The 22,619-nt window shown below is 59.0% G+C and overlaps 1 protein-coding gene across 2 annotated transcripts in view; it reads right to left on the reverse strand.

Moving 5' to 3' along the window:
- The window catches only part of NOTCH1 (notch receptor 1), a gene marked incomplete at its 5' end in the record, with an annotated part of 41,516 nt that overhangs the window by 12,527 nt on the left and 6,370 nt on the right, over nucleotides 1-22,619 (reverse strand). For both annotated transcript variants that reach the window (XM_084272317.1, XM_084272316.1), the window contains 13 exons: nucleotides 196-309; nucleotides 595-740; nucleotides 985-1,177; nucleotides 1,928-2,038; nucleotides 2,386-2,619; nucleotides 3,608-3,721; nucleotides 4,314-4,427; nucleotides 4,888-5,073; nucleotides 5,176-5,331; nucleotides 5,475-5,708; nucleotides 5,881-6,003; nucleotides 9,125-9,463; nucleotides 9,987-10,249. In XM_084272317.1, coding sequence (XP_084128443.1) covers nucleotides 196-309; nucleotides 595-740; nucleotides 985-1,177; nucleotides 1,928-2,038; nucleotides 2,386-2,619; nucleotides 3,608-3,721; nucleotides 4,314-4,427; nucleotides 4,888-5,073; nucleotides 5,176-5,331; nucleotides 5,475-5,708; nucleotides 5,881-6,003; nucleotides 9,125-9,463; nucleotides 9,987-10,249 — 2,327 coding nt within the window. The remainder of the gene's footprint in view (nucleotides 1-195; nucleotides 310-594; nucleotides 741-984; nucleotides 1,178-1,927; nucleotides 2,039-2,385; nucleotides 2,620-3,607; nucleotides 3,722-4,313; nucleotides 4,428-4,887; nucleotides 5,074-5,175; nucleotides 5,332-5,474; nucleotides 5,709-5,880; nucleotides 6,004-9,124; nucleotides 9,464-9,986; nucleotides 10,250-22,619) is intronic.

The raw sequence follows: 22,619 nt of genomic DNA on the forward strand, positions 1-22,619 counted from the left end.
GAGGAGGAAAAGGAGGGAGGAAGCTCTGGCTCGCCACTTCCTAAGGCTCCTCCAAATTTCCTCCAGCTGCACGGTGGTGTGGGGAGGTGGAGCCACAGCCACGGGCAGACTGGCGGCATACGCAGAGGGATCAATTTTGCAGCAGCCCCACAGAGTCCTGGAGAGGGCCTGGGGGTGCAGGGTGTTCCCCCTCACCTGTGTAGGGCAGGAGGCAGTTGCAGGTATAGCCGGCGACGTCGTCGATGCATGTGCCCTGGTTCAGGCAGGGGTTGGAAGCACACTCATTGATATTGGTCTGGCAGTTGGGTCCTGCATCAGGAAGAGCAGTTGTAAGTGTTTGGATGGAGGTGTGCTGGTGGGAGGGGGCTGAGGGGCACCGTGGGGGTGTGGTGACAATGGCAACAGCCCACCCACCACCCCCTGCTCTCGGCTCCAGCCATGGTGCTCAAACTCTGCTTCAGTTATCCCACCCAGACCTGGCATCTCCTTCACCCCCAGTGAAACCTCCAGCTTATCCAGCTTCACCGGGACCCTCACTCAGAACTCCTACCCAGGCACAGGGGGACAGGGCAGTGTCCCCGGTTGCACCCTTACCACTGAAGCCCTCTCTGCAGGTGCAGATGTAGCCGCTGGTCATGTCCTTGCAGGTGCCACCATTCATGCAGGGATTGGACTCACACTCGTTGTTATTAATGTCACAGTTTGTCCCGCTCCAGCCTGGGTCACAGTCACACCTGTAGCTGTAGGGGAAATTTGGGGCATGAAACACAGAATCTGGTCGGACATGGCATTCCCAGCTCCACCAGTCATCATCTCCCCAGCAAAGCCCAGGCTCCTAATTGTGTCCCTGCAGGGAAACATCCCTTGGGACTAGCACAGAGCCTGGGCACCCATCGGCACAGGGGACAGTGCTCACCCTGCCTCTAACCCCAACCTTGCTGGGCGGCCCTTTGGTCTCAGCAGCCCCCACACCCTCCAGCCTACCCGTTCAGCCCATCGTGGCATTTCCCATGGATGCAGGGGTTGCTGTTGCACTCGTTCACTTCGGAGAGGCACTTGGGGTCGTGGAAACCCTCAGGGCAGAGGCAGGTGAAGCCGTTGATGCCATCCTTGCACGTGCCCCCGTTGTGGCAGGGGTTGCTGGAGCACTCGTCGATGTTGATATTGCACATGCGCCCTGGGAAAAGGGGGGATGATGAAACGTTATCCCATGGGATGTACAGCATGGTGGGCGCACGCTGCCTCCTTGGAGGCACCCACTGGGTAGGTCCCTCTCCAGCCACCCAGGGAATGGCTGCTGGAGGCTCGAATCTCCGGGCACGCGTGTGCCGGCCGCATAGGAGCAGGGCTGCCCTCCAGGTAAGGTGACTTCACACCCCTGCATCACCCGCCCGGCTTAAATAAACGTGACTGGGAAGAAGCCGTGCCCTGGGCTTGTTTGGTCCAGGAGGGAACAGAGAAGGGAGCCGGTTTCAGCCTGTAACCCTACCTGCCTTGGCCAACAAAGCCAGGCTTTATTGTGGCTCCCGGCAGGCAGGAGGACAAGGGGCCGCGCGAGCAGGGAGAGGCAGGGGCCGCTCCCATCAAAGCCCTCCGCCATTTCCAGCAGCGATCAAACAAACCAGCTGGACAAGGCAGCAACCCGATACCCATGGGAGTGGGCGCAGCGGGAGTCGAATTCGTGGCACCAGACACCCCTTTGATTTCAGCCTGAGCCGGGGTCACCCTCCTGAACAAGCCAGGAGCGACGGAGGCTGCAAAACCTCCAGCAAGTGGGACGGCAGCACCTCCCCTCCTGAGGCACCACCAGCCACAGGCATCCCTGGGCTGCTGCAGGCACAGGGGATCTCCCAGGGCTCCCTGGCGCGAGGCTGGATCCGGACCACGTCCCAGCTGTGCCGTGGTGGCTGCCGTGCCCTGCTCTCACCTGTGTACCCTGGCTCGCAGGTGCACTCGTAGCCATTGATCTTGTCGATGCACTTGCCGTAGTCACAGGGGTTGCTGGCACAGTCATCCAGATTGATCTCACAGTTGGGTCCTAGGGAGGAGAGCGGTGATGTTAGGGTGTCCTCAGCCCCACTGAGGAGAGCGGTGCCATCAGGATGTCCCCAGCCCCAAGAGGCCAAACAAAGCCCACCAGCAGCAACTGCTGCTTCTCTGCAGCGGCTTTCCCAGCTCCCGGCTGGGGCACGGTTCCTGCAAGAGCTGGGCACCAAACCGGGAGGACTCGCCCTCACCAAGGATGCCCCAGGCTGGCCCTGGCACCAGGGCGGCTGCTGGCAGCCGCCCAGCACCAACTCGCCCATGGACAGGGATGGGACAGGGATGGTGCTGCGCTGGCATGGCTGACCCACGTGGAGCCCCCGGGGGTTCCCTCCCACTCACCCGTGGTCCCTTTGAGGCAGAGGCAGTTGTAGGCGTTGTTCCTGTCCTGGCAGGTCCCGCCGTTTTTGCAGGGCTGGCTCTGGCACTCGTTGATGTTGATGTCGCAGCGGTGGCCCGTGTAGCCAGGCTGGCAGAGGCAGGTGAAAGCGGCGATGCTGTCCTTGCAGGTCCCGTAGTGACACGGGTCGGGGTTGCACTCATCGATGTCAATCTCGCAGTGAGCGCCCGAGAAACCTGCCAGCAGCGGGAGAGATGCAGGGTCAGGATGGAGGATGTGGGGTGATGATGGGGGATGCTGGCTTGGGACGGGCAATACTCCTCCCCACCCTACCCAGGGTGCTGCCCAGAGCGCTGGGGTGGTGTGACCTGCCCACCCACCCCACCAGGAGCCCCGAGACCCCCGGGAGCAGAGCACAAGCAGAGGAGCACCCCGGCGGGGCTGGTCAGACCCCCACTCACAGGCTTTGTCCTGGGGTGCACAATGACCTGCATTAAACCAGCTCGGCTCAGGAGCGGGGGCCCGCGCTCGCCCGCGGCTCGTCCCGGAGGGCAGGCACCCCTGAATAATAACCCCCCCTGGCAGATCCTATTCTCCTGGCCGGCTCCCTCCCCGCCAGGCTGGGGGTGGAGAGCTGAGGACAAAGTACAGCTTTGACTAGACCCCGCCAAGCCCACATAGCAGCTTTTCATCGGGGCTTGGCATTAGCAAGACACTAATTAGAGGCCATTCAGCTGGAAGATTTCTGGCGGGAGCTGCTCCACAAAAGAGCCACTGTTTGCCACCAGGGCTCAAGTCATCATTTTGTGCAACCGCTCCTTGGGTTTCGGTCGGCGAGCCCCCGTAGCCCTTTCACCTTGCGTCCCTATAGAGGCAGCTTTATTCCTTCCTTCCTGCCGTCCCCCTCGCTGCCACCCGCCGCCAAGGCGGGGAGCACGGCGGGACGGCTGCTGCGGGGCCACACCTAATGAGCGCTGGGCTCGTTACGCCCAGCTCCGGGGCCAGTGGGCAGCAGGGGCTTGACTTGCTGTGACAATACCCAGGAAAAGGACAGTCCTGCCCCATGGGAATCACGTCAGCAGGGATAGACCCCCACTGCCAGGGAGATCAGGGATACCCACACAGCAGGTGCGTGGGGAGGTGGGCACTGAATAACTCATCCACGTGGGTTTACGGCACATCAAGGATCCCCAAAGCCACCCCTGGGATGTGGGGTCCCCTCACCTTCGGTGCACTCGCAGCTGTAGGTGTTGGGGCCATCCACACACTTGGCACCGTTCTTGCAGGGGGTGCTGGCACACTCATCGATGTCGAACTGGCACAGGTGCCCGTTGAAGCCTGGAACACAGGGAGAAGTCACGTCCCTGCGCATCAGCCGGACCCACCAGCCTCCCCCCGCCGCCGGGCAGATCCTACCGGGCCCCCCGCATCCCGGCCGGGGCGCCGGGTTTCCATGGGGATGGCTACTGGGGGCCCTGAATGCAGGGCTGCGACCCGCCATTGAGAGCATCTTATTTACATCTCTAGAGGAGCAAAGTCTCTGAACTTCAAAACCTCCTTTCACAGATTAACCGTCTCCCCATTCTCCGCTCCACCCCGTGACTTTGACACCGCATTCAAAGCTGCTGGTGCAGCCCCCCCCCAGCCCCCAGCCCTCCTTCCCAAAGAGGGGCCTTTTCAAGTGCAAAGCCGTGGGGTTTAATCCTCCTTCCCCTCTCCCATGGGCTAGCATCACTCTTGTGGGGCGCAGACTCCCCACCAGAACAGGGGAGCCCCCATTCCAAAAGCACCAGAAAGTGCTCAGCCCCCTCTCCCCATTTTGGGGGGCTGTAAAATGAAAGGAGCTCGCTTTTGGCTCAATCATGGCTCAAGCTGGGATGCACCAAGGCTTGCTTTCCCTCGTGAAGATGGTGGGATGGACACCACGTACCGGTGGGGCACTCGCAGTGGAACTCGTTGATCTTGTCGAGGCAGTTGCCATTGTGCAGGCAGGGGCTGCTGGCACACTCATCCGTGTTGATCTCACAGTAAACCCCCTCATAACCTGCAGAGAGACCCAGCACACCGTCAGCACCACGGCACAGGGCCGGCACAACACGCAGGACAAGCAGGTTACACCAAGGTGTATTTGGTACCCCAGCCCCATCTTTACAGAGGCAGCCTGAGAGATGTGCTACAGGTGGTGGGACCCAATGCACAAGCTGCTCCATGGTAATCCACCCTGGATTTCCCCGCCCTTGGCTTGATCCAAGCCAGCAAGGTGAGGAAGAGGAGGAGCGCAGACAGGGCTGATGGTGCCCAACTCTCTGCTCCCATTCCCTCATTGCTGCAGCAGGCTGCACATCCTTTACCAAGATCTTTCTTTAAGGTACTGTCCCCAGGTACCGGTACCTCCCACGGCTCCTTGCCCAAACCAACAAAGAGCTGAAGCTCAGGAGCACCCAGAGCCCTCCCGCTGCCTGCACCCAGTGCCAAGGCAGGGCTCCATGGTGTTGACCACCCACCAGGCATGCAGATGCACTGGAACTCCCCAATCTGGTCCAGACAAGTGGCATCATTCTGGCAAGGGTTGGAGAGACACTCGTTGACATCAATCTCACAGCGAGGGCCCGAGTAGCCCTGCAGACACTGGCACTGGAAGGACCCCTGGGTGTTGATGCACTTCCCTGCGTGTTCACAAGGATTGGCACCTGCAAAACACAAGCATGGTTTAAGGGACATGCTCCCAGCTGCACTGGGGCTTTCCCCAGCTGCTCCTTGGCCACCTGAACAAGCTCAGCCCCAGCACTCACCCAGCGAGCACTCATCCACATCCTGGTTGCAGGCTGGCCCCATGTACCCCGAAGGACACGTGCAGATGGCTTTGCCATTGACGGGGTTGGTGTCGCAGTTGGAGCCCTCGTTGCAGGGGTTGCTGATGCAGGCGTCATCAAGGTGGCACAGCAAACCTGGGCAGCAGGACACAGGTACACGTCAGGGGTGATGGACACACACGTCACTGTACACTGAGACCTCAGCCAGGAGCTAAGGGACATGCAGGGAGATGCCACGCTGCACCACGAGCCGGCGGCAAGACAGGACGGGGCCTCACCTGTGCGGCCGTGGGGACACTCGCAGTAGAAGGAGGCCACCCGGTCATGGCAGGTGGCCCCCTGGAAGCAGGCGGCCATGGCACAGTCATCTATGTTCTCGCTGCAATCCTCGCCCGTCCAGCCATTGACGCAGACGCAGTTGTAGCCACCATGGTTGTTGTGGCAGGTGCCCCCGTTCTGGCAGGCGTTGGGCATCAGCTGGCACTCATCCACGTCCTCAGTGCAGTACTGACCTGCCAGGGGACAGGTCACCTGCATGAGGCTGGTGCTGCCCAGCTCCTGCAGGCTCCTCACGCAGCACCATGAAGCAGGACAGCTCTCCCCACCCAGTCCCTGGCATCCCCTGGGACAGGATCTGTCCACCCTCCAGCCCCACACCACCCTTGCTGCCACCAGCAGCGTTACCTGTCCACTCGGGTGGGCACTGGCAGTTGTAGGTGTTGACGCCATCCACGCAGGTCCCCCCATTCTTGCAGTTGTTCCCTGGACAGTCATTGATGTTCTCCTCACAGTTCTGGCCCGTGAATCCTACACAGAAGAGACATCTGCCATGATGCCACCTGACCATCCATCAGTGCCACAACGCCAAGCCCCTCACCACCCCTCAGCCGACAGCAGGTTGCTCCATACCGGGTGCAGAGCACGCACTGGGTGCTCCCAGCCCAGCTTTGAAGCCAGCTGCCCGGTTTCATCCCCAACCCCATCCTGCCTCTGCCTTGGCTCGGTTCTGCCATGCAGGTTTCCCTGCCAGGGTGCCACCACCAGAGCCCAGCAAAACAGCTGCAGCTTCCTCCATGCAGGGCAGACGGGGAGTCCCCAGCGCAGGCCCCACCTGCCAAAGCCCCCGGCTCTGGAGACGCTCCCCTGGAGCAGTGGAGGATCCGGCTCCGTGGCAAGCCAGGCTGAACCGGTGCTGCTCCCACAGAGACTTGCAGCACCCGGCGCTGAATCACCGGCTTTTAATTTCACATGCAAAGAGCCTCATCAGCAGCGCGTCTCCCGGAGGGGGATCCAAGTCCCTGGCAAGGGCGAACCGCCGCCCCACACGGCGCTGTGCTAATCCCAGCCCTCCTCCTGCGTGGCGAGCCCCGGCTGCTGCGGTTCTGTTCCTGCCTCCGCTCGACAGCACAGCTCACATGGAAACCGTGCTGCCCTCGGCCTCTGCCAGCAGCACCTGCAGCAGGACTGAATGGCCAGGCGCTTCTCGGGGCATCTGCCAAGCCATCCCGTCCCCCTCCAACCACCCCTTGGGTTAAAAGCTGCGTTTTCTCTAAGGCCTCTGATGCTCCCGACCCGGTTGATGTCGAGCATCAGCCTTCCCAGCCCACCCAGGCACTGTCCAGGGTCAGGACAGCAATGCCAGCCCATGGCAGCTCCTTGCAGTGCCGACATGCATCTGTAGCTCCCCTCCAAACTCCCCAAGGCATTCTGCAGGTCCCAGCCTGGCTGCTCCCCAACTCAGGCAGCTCACTACATCACTTCCACGAGGAAGGGACTGGGTGCCCAGGCTCATTCCTCTATGGGACCCCAGCTGGGGTTTCATCCCGCTCCCCCACAGCCTCAGCCCCATCACACAAGGAGCAGCAACAGCTCTTTACTGCTGGTAGGAGTCCAAAGCAGATAACGTTGATTTGTGCCTCGTTTTTAAGCAGCTGGGCTGAGACTGAACAGCAATAACTGACAATGTCCTAGATACCAGGATTAACTCATTGTGAACCGTCCCAATGAGTAATTAGTACTGCAATTAGTTTAAAGTCAGGGTTACACTCTACAGCGATGGCATGATAAAACGGCCCAGATTAGTTTAACTTGAAGAAACTCGGTAAGGCTGGGCCTCTCCAGGCATGAAAAGGGGACATTGTTTCAGGTCTGCTGTGCTGCATACCAGCGTATCAATCACCCTCTTATCAGGAGAAACAGTCCCCCCCCCCGCCCCCGCCCCTCCTGCCTCCCCCCAAAGCTGATGAAGCTCCTGCAGCGAGCCATGCCGGATGGCAGAGGTGCCAAGGGACCCCCTCGCTGTCCCCCCCAGAGCAGGAACCACATCGTACCACCCCGAAGGAGGCGAACCAGCTCCTGCAGCATGCAAATCTCCTGGAAACAGCCCACGAAGCCACGGCTGGGTGTGGAAGAGCCACTCTCCCCGCAGCAGGGATGCTCCCCCAGGGCCACACCTCACCGGGACGTGCCTGATGCTTGGGCTGCTCCAGGGAAAATGCCTCGTCAGCAAAACAGCAGGGCAGGGCCAGCACCGCTCATCCTGCCTGTCCTGTGGCAATGCTGGGCCGGGGCAGGGAGGTGCTCCTGCAGAGCATCGCCCCTGGGAGCTCCTGGCTGCACCAGCTCAACCCAGAAGGAAAGGCTTCCTTCCCCCTGCACCACCTGCCAGGTCAGGGCCTCCCAAGGGATGGGAGCTTTGGTCCAGCCTGGCTGAGCAGGTGCAGAGGGGAAGCAGGGGATCCTGCAGGGCCCTGTATATTATTTGGGATGGTTAATGAGTCTCCAACAACAAGCTTTGGGAAGGGGACTGGAACTCTCAGCCTGTGTCAGAGAGCAAGATGAACCTCCCCATGCTGCCCTGAAGGGATCACACATCCTTCCCTAGCACCAGATCGGGCTGCCAGCAGGATGCAGATAACATCTGCATCAGCTGGAAGACCCCATCCCCACCCCAATCCCACGTCCCCAACAGCAGCGGGGCAGGAGGTATGGCAGAGGAAGCCCAGAGCTCCCCCCAGTAAACCCCAGCAGCACCCGGGGTGCAGAGCAGAGAAGCCACCTACCCCTCATCCTGCCCCAGCTCGCACGGGGCTACAGGCAACCAGAGGAGATCAAAGCAACCCCACGAAAGACTTGTCAGGCAGCTCAGCGCTGCTCACAGCTTCCTTCCAAGGGAGAGGGCAGATGCATCCCCTCTGCGCCTGCCGCAGCTGGCAGGAAACCCAGAGATTTCATTTCTCCAGCCAGCGCAGGGCCAGGCAGAGCGTGGGGCTGCGCTCAGCTCCTTCCGCTCCCTGCCCTGACCACACTGTCCAAGGGCAGAAGTGAGAAGGGCTCACAGGAGTCAGGGGGCCCTTTCACAGTTGTTTGTCTTTCCTCTGATTCGTACGGGGTACTGAGCTCCTGTACTGGGCACTGGACTCCCATGCAGGGTGCTGAGCTCCCAGGATAGGTCCCCCTCCTGCAAGAGCCTTTCATTTCAGAGGCTGCAACTCAGCCGGGCTGCAGCAGTGAGCAGGAGAGGGTCTCCTTTCCCCAGCTCCCCTCAGACTCAGAAACTTTCTGAAATAGCTATTCCGGGCTAATTATTCCGTTCTGGAAGTGGATTAAGCTAAAGCGGAAAAAGGCACTCTTATTCTGGAATATGAGCATCCGCACAGGGGCCTCTGCTGCAACAGTTGGTTTGGAAGAGCTATTTTGGTGAATCACCAAGAATAAAAAGCCCCCAGATGACCTCTCCTCTTCGGGCACCGCTCCTCAACGTCTTCCCAAGCACAGACAGCACAGCGAGCCCACAGCCCCTCGTTTTTTCCCCCCTCCCCTGACCCATAACTCAGGGGAAGATCAGGCACTACTTGTTTAAGAGGGACAAAGGGGCTGCAAGAGGGTCCCCGGTCCCCATCCTCACTCCCTCAGAGGCAGCCCCTACCTGGCAGACACGTGCAGTCGTAGGTGGTGTCTCCGATCTGGCGGCAGGTCCCCCCGTTCTGGCAGGGTGAGGGGTTGCAGGGCACGTAGAGGTGCTCACAGTTCTGCCCGGTGTAGGCTGGCTTGCAGGAGCACTGGTAGGTGCCCACCTCGTTGGTGCAGCTCCCGCCGTTCTTGCAGACGGGCGGTGAGATGTTGCACTCGTTCACGTCCTGCTTGCAGTTGGCCCCGTGGAAGCCGGAGGTGCACCGGCAGATGTAGTGGGCTTCGAAGGGGACGCACTGGCCCCCGTTGGCACAGGGGTTGGAGGCACAGGGGTCGGCCTGCTGGCAGGTTTTGCCTGGGGATGGGAGGATGAGGATTTAAATCACAGCTCGGGCACATGGCTGGAATGGTCTTTGTGCTGGGGCAAGGATCTGGCTGTGGGATTGTGTTTGCAGGGGGTGCAGCTAATTCGCCCCACCTCTGCCCCTGTAAAGCCTTCATCCATTCAGGAAGCTTGCAGCTCACCCAGCCAGGGAACCCTCTCCACACCCCCAAACCCCTGGTCAGATGTGCAGACCCCCCTCCTTTCTCCCAGTGAGCTGGAATCGAAGGGAGCATCCTCCTCCACCCATGGGGGAGCAATGCCCACCCCCCGGCACCAATCCAAGCCACCCCTCTACCCTCACAGAATCACAGACTGGTCTGGGTTGGAAGGGATCCCAAGGATCACAGAGCTCCAACCCCCTGCCACAGGCAGGGACACCAACCTCCAGGCCTGGAGCTACACAAGGTTGCCCAGGGCCCCATCCAACCTGGCCTTGAACACCCCCAGGGACCTCCCCATCCAGGTCACCACATCCACGGTGGCCCCTCCTCACCTGACCACCCCGGCGGGCAGCGGCACTTGTACTCGCTGAGCGTCAGCAGGTCGCAGGTACCCCCGTTGCGACAGGGGTTGCTGAGACAGACGTTGTCACGGGGCGTCAGGCAGAGCTCGTCGGTGAAGCCCAGGCGACAGGCGCAGGTGTAATCCACGGTGCTGCCACGCACCACCGGGCTGCAGGTGCCGGCGTTCTTGCAGGGGGAGCTCAGGCAGGGATTGGGCAGCTGGCACCGCTCGCCCACGTAGGCGCCGATACACCTGGCAAGGGCGAGAAACACTGTCAGCGGGATCAGCCCTGAGGGGATGGGGGCACCCAGATACCCCAGGGACCGGCTTCGGGAACGCCTCCCCCAGCCCGACCCTGTGCCGCATCCCAGCACATCAGGTTCGGCAATCGCACGGCTCTGCCCTGGCCACGCTGGGCTGAGAAGGGGAAGATGAAAGAGGTGCTGGTAACAAAGGCGTCCCCCCATCAAGAGGCCTGCACCGACTTGCAAAACCGCAGCCTCCAGCGCTGACGTCCTGCTTCTCATCACAACATGAGGGTTCTGCCTCCCCCTCCTCGCTGAAGAGGAAACCGAGGCACAAGGAGGGATGTGGTGGAGGCAGGGGGGGCACCCCCATACCAGTACTCAACCAAGGGTACCTATACCCCCAAGCGGCCTGTGGGGCCAAGCAACTCGGGGACAGCCCCATGCCCCATGCCCCTGCCCCACCAGCGCCATTCTTGTCCTCCTTCTGTCCTCAGAAATCCCTCAAACAGGATCAAACACAGGCACAGAATCGACTGCTAACAGGTGGGACACGTTTCTGCTCCTCAGAGCCAAGACAAACCCTGTGCAAGGAGGGACAAGCGGCCCAAATTGCCACATCCTTCTGCGTGGGGACCCTGAGAGAAAGCCCCCCCAGTGCAGCCACCGGCTCAGCCATCTGTCACTGTTGGCCAACAAGGCTGAAGCAACTGCCTGCTGCAGGACAGGGGCAGATGTCAGGGACATGAAGCAAGGGCAAATCCTGCCAGCCATCCCGATGAGGCTGGGCAGGATGCGGGGCTGGCAAAGGACCCCTTGGACAGGGGAGCTGCTCCCCCAGGAAAGGGAAGAGGGAGCAAAGATGTGCACAGAGCGACAGAGGACACCCAGCATCAAAAGATCCCGGGGATGAGGCCCTTTGGGGCACCTCCCCAGCACAAATCCTCCTGCACAACATCTCTTGTATCACGCCTGCAACATGAGATGCCACACGTTTTATCCCCAACCAGCTCCGCTCGCGTTACACGGCTTCTGAAGGGGGATTTTCTGCCCTGGCTGGGCTGTGCACAGAAGCTGCTGTGAGTATGGCATGTGAGGAGCAAGGCAATGCCAGCACGCTGCTGTCCCACACCATGATGGCAATGCCACCGCAGCAGAGTGGGACACGCCATGCTCCACTCATTCCAGTCCACCGGCTGCTACCGGAACCCCCACCCACGAACCCCACCAGCCTGCACACCCCAAAACCAGGCCATGGGGTGAAGCACAGCCAGCAAACCCCCACCCTCCGCTGGCCCCAACCCGGAGCCGCGCTGCTTTGCCGCGCCGTGCCGGCGGCAGGACCACGTCTCAGCCCCGCTCCCCCTCTCCCCTTCCCCTCCTTTAACCCAATTCTGGTTTCATTGTTGGGGATTGTGTGAGAATTTGTCAGGATTCGGAGACATTTTGAGTTAATGAGACGGCATTATCCCGGCCAAATGAAAAAGAAAATGTGTATAATAATAAATCAGGGCATCTGCTCGGCACACAAAGGGCGGCGGGGAGCAGGTGTGCATCCTAATGAGGCAGAGCAGCTGCCGGCGCCCGCGGACGATGCCCGGCTCGCCGGCGGCTCCAAGCCCAGGGCGCCGGAGCTGCGGGACGATGGAGCTTCTGGGTGGCTGCGCTGCGGCCTTGCGCGGGGGAATGCGAAGGCTGAGGCCGAGGCCGCCTGAGAGGGGCCATTGTGCGGGGCTGGGCGGGCGGCGAAGGCACGCCGCTGGCGAACCGCTCAAGTGTGCAGTCATCTGTTAAAAGCACCACTCGCTCCCTCTCCCTCCCTTATCCCCCCCACCCCTACTCCGCCTCCCCACACACCACACAGGCTTTTGGGGGGTTTTTCTTGCCCTTAAAACAATCCTTCGGGCTCTACGCTGGTGGGTGGCGGAGAGGGAAGCGTCACGGGATTCTCCAATGGGAGAAGGTGGTGGAAAAAGAGAGGGAGGGGGAAATAAATAAATAATAAGGAAAAGGGGAAAAAAAAAAGAAAGTGATGCTGGACAAAGAGCCCTGGGTACAGCGCGGGAACTGCTGAGCACGCAGGGACTGCCACAGCACGCGGGCTTCGGCTCACGGCACTGATAGCCAGGACCGGGATGGGATGCTCTGCGTCCCTGGGCTGGCTGAGGAATGGCTGGGATTGGGGTTCCTGCGTCGTGGGGCTTAAATGAGGCTGGGGGTGAGGGGTGCGGAGCTGAAAGCCCTCCCACCCAATTAGTTTTCGGATCGTTTCCAATTTCAGCGCAAGCGAGTGGCGGTTTGAGCTCAGGGATGGCAAGCCAGAGCACAGCACAGCCCGAGCCCGGGTACGGTTATTAGCCAGGAGATTAATTAGCAATCAGAGGAAACCCCCCCGGGGGGGTGCAGGGGAGCCCTTGCCTGAAGGCACAGGGGGTCTGGGCACATTGGGAGGGGGGGGTGCTGGGGGCTGCCCTGAGCTCCGCTGGGCTGTCCGGTGCTTTCCAGGCTTTTACTTCAGGAAATCACTGGAGTTTCATGGAGGTTGCAGAGGGTTGGGGTGGGTTTTTTTCATGGCTTTCTATTTGTTTGTTTTACGAGCTGGTTTATGGACGCGACCAGCTCAATAGCAAGGAGGGTGCGGCAGGCACAGGGCAAGGGCTCGGCGCAGGCCTGAGGGGCTGAGCTGAGCAATGGGCATTTCTCCTCCCTGCAAGGGGGGGTTATTTCCAGTCCCTGAGCCGCGCTGGTGAATCATAGAATCCCAGACTGGTCTGGGTTGGAAGGGACCCCAAGGATCACAGAGCTCCAACCCCCTGCCACAGGCAGGGACACCAACCTCCAGGCCTGGAGCTACACAAGGTTGTCCAGGGCCCCATCCAACCTGGCCTTGAACACCCCCAGGGATGGGGACACCCTCATGTACCCACTGCACACACACTGCACCAGCTCCCGGCTTGGGGACCCCTCTAAAACTCCTTCCACAGTTTCTAAGTCATCTCAGTTTCTATTCAAAAGGTCCCTGAAGGCCAGGGTACCGCTGCAGTGACAGTGACATGAGAGCACGAAACAAGGACACCGGACCCTTCTCTGCTCACACGTGGCAGAGGCCAGGATGTGCCCATGGGCACCCTCACACCTCACACCTTCCAGCATCATCTGTAGGCACTTCTGCACAGAAACAACACTATCCCTGCCCTCGTTTGCAACAGCAAGTCTGAGCCAAGGCAGGGAAGAGCGTGGCTGCAGAGCAAAGCTGTGGGATGAATGTCACCGTTTCATCCCACACAGGTCCCAGAGCTCGCTCACAGCCAGAGACTCCAGAGCTGCACTTAAAAGCCCAATGACCACAATGGCTTTAGAGAGTCCCAGCTGCAGAGGAAAGCCTGGAGACAAGTCTCGTATGCAAAGGCTTCGATCAAAGAGATCAAAAACCCAAGTGAAATACAAGGCCAGCCCAAGATGAGGTACTTTTCAGCTCTCCCAGGTCTGGAAAGGCTGGATTTGGCAGAGCCAGGTTCAGCTCCCAGCCGTGCTCCAAGCTCAGCATGCATCCACCTACTTCTCCAAAGGAGCAAAAACCTCTCCCAAAGTTCAGCCCAAGGAGCTAAGCATTATTTTCTCTAAAAAAACAGACCACAGCTGGTGGCATCAGGGATCCTGGGGAGTAGCCGTGGAAGATGCGACGTCCCCCCGGGCTCAGCCAGGTGAGGATCACCCTGTGGTTTTTCCTTTGGCATTTCCCAAGCCAGGGCTACCCAAGCCAAACCTCAAGCAGCTTATGGCAATTAGCATAAGAGACATTAAAGCTACGTTTTAATTAGAGATATATGTGTCGGCAGAGGACAGGGTGGTTGCTCAGATCAAAACAGCTCAGAAGGGCCATTAGAAACCAGAGCTGAGGCAGGGAAAGGCAGCTGAGCTCCCTGGAGAGGCCCAGCGTGGCTCCCAGCCCCACGCGTGACGCACGCCCCTGTCCCGACCCAGGCAGGAACGATGAACGACTAAAAATACCTAAAAATACCAATGTCTCTGCCTCCCCTGAGCACGCAGCTGAGAAATGTTTCCGTTGAGTCATGAACCTGCTGAAGAGGCACCAAACACTTCAGCCACAACCCACCCCACTGAAAGAGATGGTGATGGAGGGTGAGAACATCCCGAGCACGGTGATGGCTGAGCCTTTCTCCAATGCACTGTGCTCCCTCTCCCAGCACCACGCTGGCACAAGGAGCAAATCAGGGCAGTTAAGACTCACAACTCTTCACTTCCAGGATATTTGCTGTGCCACTTAACCAAGGGGCCAGGGCCATCACCAAAGGACCAGGCAGGAAAAGGAACAGCAGTGCAGCAATTGGTCCCCATCCCTGCAGATGAGGATGCTGCATGTGCTCCTTGCAGGTGTGAACGCACTGATTTACCCCCCTCCCCAATCATATGGGGTTCTTGTTCATCCCAGTGGCTTTTTGTTTCGGGGGAGCAGGCAGAGGCTGGGGGCTGGATTCCCACGATACTGGGCTGTGACACATCTTTCCCCCCTCCACATCGGCCCCGAGCAAGCGCCTGGAACGCAAACTGCTGCGAGGGGCAGGGGGAGGCGCAATTAATAATGCCTCACGCTCCCGACCCATAAATCTCCGGCACGATTCACGGGTGATGTGAAGGGTGATGGAGAAGGCCTTGTCCAAGGTCAGACAGCGAGTCTCAGGGGATGGCCTGGGAACGGGAACAGCGGCCCTGAATTCCCACCGTGCTCCCAGCACAGAGCCCAGGCCAAATCTGGATCCGCTCAGCAGCGGCACGTGCAGTTGTTGTGTCTACTGCGCATCCCTAACCAGTTACAAACAACGGCCCAGCGCTGTAGTTATTCCAGCAGGGCTCCTCCAAAGCTTGGCAGATCATATAATCAAAAGCATGAATGAGCTCCAGGAAGATCAGAGCTCCAACGAGCTTCGCTGCCTGCTGCCATGCCGCTGCCCTGGCTTTGCATTACATGCTCACCTGGGCACCACAGCTTCCAGCACCCCCTCACCCTGCAAGCAGCACCAGCAGATTTGAGGTGCCTCTCCCAGTCCCCACACTGGGTGCTCCACACGTGCTGCAAGCCCTTTGTTGGCTCTTTCCCTACTTGCAGTGCATGAGGCTTTGCCCCCCCACCCCATCAGCAACAGGTTCCGTCCCTCTGCAGCAATGCGGGCACTGAAAGCATCCCGAGGCAGATGTTTCCCTGACCTCTGACCCAAGACTAATTCAAGAGGTTTGCTGTTTTCCTTTCTGTGCTAAGCTGCCATCTGCCACGGCCAGCACAGATGACACCCAGGTGCTCCCGCAGCCCACCCCACCCTGGCTCCTGCATGGCAGCACAGGGGCTTTGTTCAAATTTGGGATGTGTCGGCACTGCACAAACACAGGCAGGGGGGTGCTGCAGAGGTGCTGGATGCCCTGAGTGCAGGGGGATGCCCTGGATGTGGGGGGGCTCTGCAGAGGCTCAGCTTGCACCACCGCGCAGCTGAGAACTGCCACACTCATACCACCCACTGCTCTCCTGCCTGGCCTCAGGGTGTCCCCTAGGGGCTGAGGCCATGGCAGGGCCAGAGGTAAAACCCACCTCAGGCTTAAAACACACAAACTAAACCAACAAGCAAAATGAAAACCAGGTGTAAGCAGGAGCATGGCCACCAGACACGTGGGGGCTGCCTCCATCCCTATCCCATGGGGGGGTATGTTGGGGGGGAGGCAGGTCCAGGGGGCAGCCCCATGCTGTGGGAGGGGATGGGGGGTTGGGGGGAGCCCCATCCCGGCTGCTGGCCCCACGTCCAGGCTGCCTCTTATCTGCCCTGTTATCACATAACCTCTTCCTCACCCTCATCTGCTGGAAGCATAAACGGCCGTGGTTGTTTTCCCCAAGGTACGAACACCGTGGGAAAGCTGTGGAGGGGAGGCCCAGGTCTGATTGAGGAGGGGGTACTTGAGACTAATGGGGACAGGAGAGTCCCTGCTGCCTCTGGGGCAGCAGTGAACCCAGGCACCGGGTGTGGGATCTTCCCAGCTGGGGGAGAAAAAGCCCCCCATCCCCAGGGGAACATCGCTCTGATCTGCCGTACCCATGGCCTGGAGCAGCCATCCCAAATGAGCCACCCTCCCTGCACCCCAGAGACCCCAGCAAAGCCATCCCAGCACAGAGGTCATTCAGAAACCACAGCTGTGACCTTGTGCATGGCACAGAGGTCCCCACCAAGGGACCATCACACCCACAGGTCCTTCTGCACCCACAGTCGTGCTAAGTGACCGAGCAGACGCCGGTACCAGCAGCCCAGACCCTGTGGAGCAAAGTGAGTGGCAAAAGGTGAGCGGGACACTCAGACTCCACGTGTTTGCTGGCAGCAGCTGAGGGAAGGAGAAATAACCAGCAAGAGTCTCCCTTAGCTGCACACAGGACCACAGCACGCTGTTCCCAGCCGCAGAGCGGTGACACCACCCTACCCCATCGTCCCCACACCTCTGGGGGTAAGCATCACCCTTGGGCTTACGAAGGGGAACCCCAACTGCCTGCTCCCACACCTTCCCTGCGCAAGACCCTGGGCATTCAGCTTGCTTTCCACCACGCATCCACACAGCAGAGTCACTTTTCCAGTTGTGCCAGTGGCTTCCTGCCTGGCACAGCCTGGAAGCAGCACCCCAGCCTTCTCCTTGAAGTCACACCCTTCCCTTGAAGACACGTGTGCTCGGTGCCAGCCCTGGGGACCCTCAGCTCCACTCCAACCAGAGAAAGGACCCAGTGTTTTGGAATATGCCTCCACACCATTGAGAGACAAGGTCTGCTTCTTACTCCATCCTCCCATCCCATCTTACTCCATTCATGCTACTGCCTCCCTGTGAGCCCCTCCTGCATTCCTGCATGGAGCATCATCAGGGAGCACAAGTGTGTACGAGTGCGGTCCCAGGGGCATCACCCCTCCGAGCCCAGGAGAACACTGCAGAGCCAGGGGAAGGCACACAGGCCTGAGAAACGGTCCCACTGGGAAACAGAGCTCAGCACGCTGCTCTGGTCCCATCTCTGCTCCGGTACCACCACCCTACTTGGAGTGATACAGGACCACCAGAGCCAGCAGAAGGAAGATGGGTGCAGGGAGAGAGGAGAAACGCTGCCTTAACCTCCCTGGAGCACACTGGGCTGTGGATGTTCCCTCCTGCCCAGGCAGCCAGGCGCTTGGTGGGGGCTGCTTGAGCCCCCCAGCCCGACAGCGGGCACAGCCGGGCTCACCACACCTCAACTGCAGCTTCACTCTGTGGTTCCTGGGATACACATCCGTTAAAACACCAAAGGCTTCACCACAACTCCAGGGAGAGCCAAGGGGGTGCTGCCCAGCTCCCCTCACCCCCATGGGACACCCTGACCGGGCAATGCACCCCAAAACTCCCGCCAGCCCTTCCGTGCTCCTCCGGCGCCAGCGCGGCCCCACCAACACCTCCAGCAGCCGCAACGCACCTCCCAGCACCAAAAAACCCCAGCCCTAGACCAAACTGGTGGTTTTTATGAAGTCCCATCCAGGCCCAGCTTTATTAAACACTCTGGGACACCAGCCTGGGAAAAAAGGAGAGTTTCACACAGGGAGGGTGGTTGGCAAAGCAGCAGGTTACTCCGAGTGACATCAGGTTAATGAAGAAAGAGCAGATCTCCGGTCTTGTTTAATTAAAAAAAAGCAAACTGCAATCTGAAGCCTTTGATGTGTTTTTTTTGGGTTCCATTTCATTTTTGACCTAGCCCAAGCCATCTAATTGAGATTTTTTTTAAAAGACCCAGACTTTCATCTGGAGAGAAACTAAAGGAATTCCCAAAGCTGGATATATATACTCACGGTTGGGAGTGGGGGAAAGCGTGCTAGAGCCCTGCTCCTCCTACCAGCCCAGAGTAGGGAAAGCAAAAATAATAAATGGCTTTGTTTCTTGAGCAGACATTAGTCAGGACAGTTTGGGAATCAAAGTTCCCATTGTAATGAAAAACAATATAACGCCATTCCTAAGCAGAGTGGCCAAGCTATTCACCGGGCGGTAACCAGCTACCTGGGAAGGAGCTGCCTTTCAATGGAGCTTCATTCACAATAAACATGAAAGATGTCGAAGGAAGAGACCAAGACAAAACTCAGTTCATTCCCACCCTCAACAATGGCTGCTACAAGGCCGTGGGGGTGTTTTTCCTCTCTCCCCCTCTTGATGCTTTTTATATCCTTCAGCCGGTGTGAATCCGCCCAGCCCCACCATGGTGGAGGCTGGCTGCCCTGTGCTGGGCTCTGCTCCTCCCTGCTCATCCCAGCCCCTGCTCCTTCTCTTGGAGGAGCCCACCCACTGGGTGACCATGAAGGATGTGCTTCCAGCTGTGATCCCAGGGAACACAGCGTGGGCAAAGCCTGGCACAGAGCCCCACCATCCATCCACGGGGTCAGTCCCCAAGCGAGTGCTGGACTGACTGTGCCATTAGACACCAGTAAGTTACCCAGCTCTTCCTCTCCTCCCTGGTGCTGCCCAGCAGAGCACCCACAACTGCTCCCTGGTTTGATTTTTCATTTGTTAACATTTTTCCCTTTAAAACCATCTTAATTCTTTAAGCCAGAAGAAGGAGACGTCAGAATTTGGGGGGAGATAAGGAATTCCCACCTCCCCAAGCCACCTGCCAGCCCAGCACCACTGGGGTCAGCCCAGCACCTGGGGTCACCCTCCCTTCCCCATCACTTTTGGGTAAACATCCATTTCCATCCTCTCTGGACACACACACTGCCTGCACAGGGTGGTTTCAGCCTGCCTTGCTCCTGGGAGCTCTGGCACGGACGCAGTGCCAATGTCACCATCTCACTAAGTGATGATGAACTTGGGTTGGGTTTTTTTTTAACTTTCCCCCCTCAAATCAAGTTTTGGCTAAACACCAAGCTGCCTGAGAGCCAAATATGGACAAGTCCCACCCGGGATATGTGTGACCCCCACCATCCCACTCTTCTAATCCTGAACATAAAACCTGAGATTAGGATCTGAACAGCTACCAAGAGTTTAAACAAGCTATATTTAGCTCCTGTATTTATAAATAGGAGGAGAGGGGGGTTTTGCAGAACACATGGGTGCCCCTGTGGCACAACACCCCCACCCCCAAAAGCCAAAGCAGTCAGTGCCAGAGCTGTTCTGGCAGAGGGGAATGGTTGGAGCCATGAAGCCACTGGCTTCTCTTTGCAAGCAAAGCTCCCCAAAATAGTTATTAGCAACAAAAACCTCCCCCCCTCCTCCTTGGAAATCATGGCTTGAGGGATGTAAAGCAACTCCAAGTAGATGGGTATCCGCTCCTGGGATGTGCATCCCAGGATTTCTGCTGCTGCTGAGTTTAACCAAGGAAACGGCGACAGAGGGAGGGAAGACTCTTCCCTCCGACACCTTTTGCCGGCAGAAATCCCTGTGTCAACATGACGCCCTCGCCGAGGGAGCGGGGACAATGGCAGCGGCTCTGCCCTCCGGCAGCAGCTCGCATTCCTGCCCCCCTCCCCTGGAAACCCCCCTTTTGTGGGGAGCAGCAGGCCCTGTGAAAGGGCCGTCTGTCGCCCTGCCTTTTGACTTGGAGGTCTGTGTCTAACATTTTAATAGGGGCTGGGGGCCGGGACAAGCCCCCCCCCCCTCCTCCTCCTCCTCCTGGGATGCTCCCCCACGGGGTCGCTCTCCCAACCCGCCCCGAAGCCGGCGCACAGGCACCGGCTGGGACCAGCAGTGGGTGGGTAGGCAGGAGATGGTGGCACTGCCACCACACATTCCTGACAGAAACATTCCTCCACCTGCCCAAGGAGCTGCTGGAGGGGTTGACAGGCTGGGAGGGCTTTTGGGAAGGTCATTGTCTGATCCCCCAGCACAAGGATGCACCAGTGGGTCAGGAGCACTGGGGACACGCTCTCCTCCACCGCTGCTCATTAACAGTAGATAATTTCCATCCTAAAATAAACCACTGCACATTCAGAAACCCTCACACACACACCCCCCCCACACACCCAGACAGTGATGCTGGTGGGGAGCACAAGGTCCCTGGGGGTCCCATATGGCAGTACCTCTGTCAGCACAGGTACATGGGACAGAGCCACGGACAAAGCTCTGTTGCTTCTCTCTCCCTGACAGTTGTGGTGGACACATGGTGTCACACCACACCAGGAGCTCAGGAGGATGGGGAGGAATAGGCAGCAGAAGGCATGGCCCAGCCCTGCAGCCCCCCATCCCCAGTAACAGCCTGAGCAGACCTGGAGGTCCAAGCAAAGCGTGGCACGGCCACTCTCATCTGCACTGACTTCAGACCAAGCCCAAAGCAACAGGCTGCAGAGCTCCTCAGTGCTCCTCCTGCCCTCCCAGCCCATCACCGCGCAGCCGCTTGCCTGCAGCCTGCCCCTTCTATTAAATAAGTGCGACGTTATGGCACCATTAAAACTTAATAAATCCATTTCCCATATAAATACCCTTAAATTCAGATTTTGGGGAAGGGAATTAGGGCGAAAACTTGTTAAAAGAAAGCCACTTCTTGCACAAATACATTTTTGCAACTTGACTGAGCGTGAAAGTTCCCCATTAAAATGCAGCGGCGCTCCCAGGGCTGGAAAGGTGCAAGGGCCCAATAACTGGGGCCTAAACGTTAACTGTTTAACTGACTTTTCCAATATTAACTCCAGGCTGCCGTGGGGGAAGGGGAGGAGGTGGTGGGTGCAAGCCTGAAGTGGACATTAATCACTGCTGGGCGAGGGAAACGCACCCAGCACACCCACTGCTCCGAGTGGCCCTTCGCTGGCTCATACATGGGGCATCACTGGCCGTGAGCAGGGTGCAAACCCGGCTGCATGTGGGGAGGTGGGCAGGATGCTGCTCCATCTGGGGCTGGGCTTCCCCCCAGGACCCAGCCCAATGGCTCCATCCTCATCCTCATGCATTTTCCAGCGGGCACCTCCATCACTAATTCACCTCCATGAGCCAGGATGTGCCTGGAAGGTTGTGCTGCTCCACCTCGCACCAAGAGGGGTTTGGGTGTTCAGCTGAGCAACACCACGCAGAGGGAAACTGAGGCACCAAGCAGACCTCTGCTAGACCGGTGCTAGAGCTGTACCTGGGGGCACTCCAATGGGCCCAGGTGCTGCTGTGCACTGAGGAAGGCAGAGGCCAGGCGAGGCCTCACAAGTCTGCACCGGCACCATTGCACCTCGGCCAGACAGCCAACTGGAAGCTGCACCAAGCTGCTCTACCAGCAAGATTCAGGTGTCAAAGTGAAGACCCCGTGTCTCCGGGTGGGCATCTCTAACTGTCCTGGTCTGACCTAGCAGAGTCCTGCAAAGACTTCCCAATAGATGTGCTATTAAGTCCAACTGGGGGCTCCTCACCAAACCCAATCAGACCCTGCTGACGCTGGCGGTGCCAAAGCCCTGACCCTCACATCTGCTCCTGCTCCTGGATGTCTCCAAGCTCAGATACCCAGGAAGCAGAACCACCGTGCCCCCCTCAACGCCACAGCAGCATTTCTACTGCTCATTCCACATCTCTGGCTGACACGAGTAGCTGCGGTTTTACCCCCGGCCAAAGCATGACCACAGCCCCGTGCTGGTGAGCACCCAACCCAACACCCTTGGCCAGCAGTCCCTGCACGCTGGTAACACCGACCAACCGCTGCTGATACCCAACAAGGCCAACCCCACAGAGTCCAGCATGGCAGGATGGAGCCCTTCCGTGGAGAGATGGACTGGGGAAGGCGGGATGCCTCTTCCCACAGCAAATCCAGGCTCAGGAGGGCACCACACAGCAGGGCAATGTCAGGGACCTGCAGGATTTGGGCACAGCCACTTCATTCCATGAGCCAGGGCTCAGCACTGCATGCCAAGGGCATACAACAAGATGAAAAGACCATTTGGAAAGCATCTGCAAGCACTCCAGACCTTCACCCCTCAGCCTGATGATCTTTCTAACCCTGACCCCCAAAGAAAGGACCAGACCAGCCCCAGACCAGCCTGGGGAGTGGTGAGCAAGCAGCACAAGCAGCCTGTGTTGCTGTCCCATCCTGAGTGGCAACAGGAGCTGGCTGGACACAAAACCACACGCCTGCAGTGAAGCAGACAGACCCCCACCACCTTTTTAGTCGCTGGATGGTGGCAGGACTCAACTGAGACCGCACTGCAGGTCTGCTTTCCCAGGGGGCTGAGGGGGGAGGCAGTTAACTTGTGTCCCTGGGGCTCATCTACTCTATAGCCATCTACTACACCAACCTGTAGGTGAAGTCCTACAGGACTTCACCTGGAGTGTGGCAACACATGAACCACAAGGAAGTCTCCATCCAGATCCAGAGCTTACCAGCTCTTGGTAACTGCACCCCGAGGCTACTCCCTCGT

This window comes from Gallinula chloropus (assembly GCF_964237585.1).
Source record: "Gallinula chloropus genome assembly, chromosome: 18".
NCBI lineage: Eukaryota > Metazoa > Chordata > Aves > Gruiformes > Rallidae > Gallinula > Gallinula chloropus.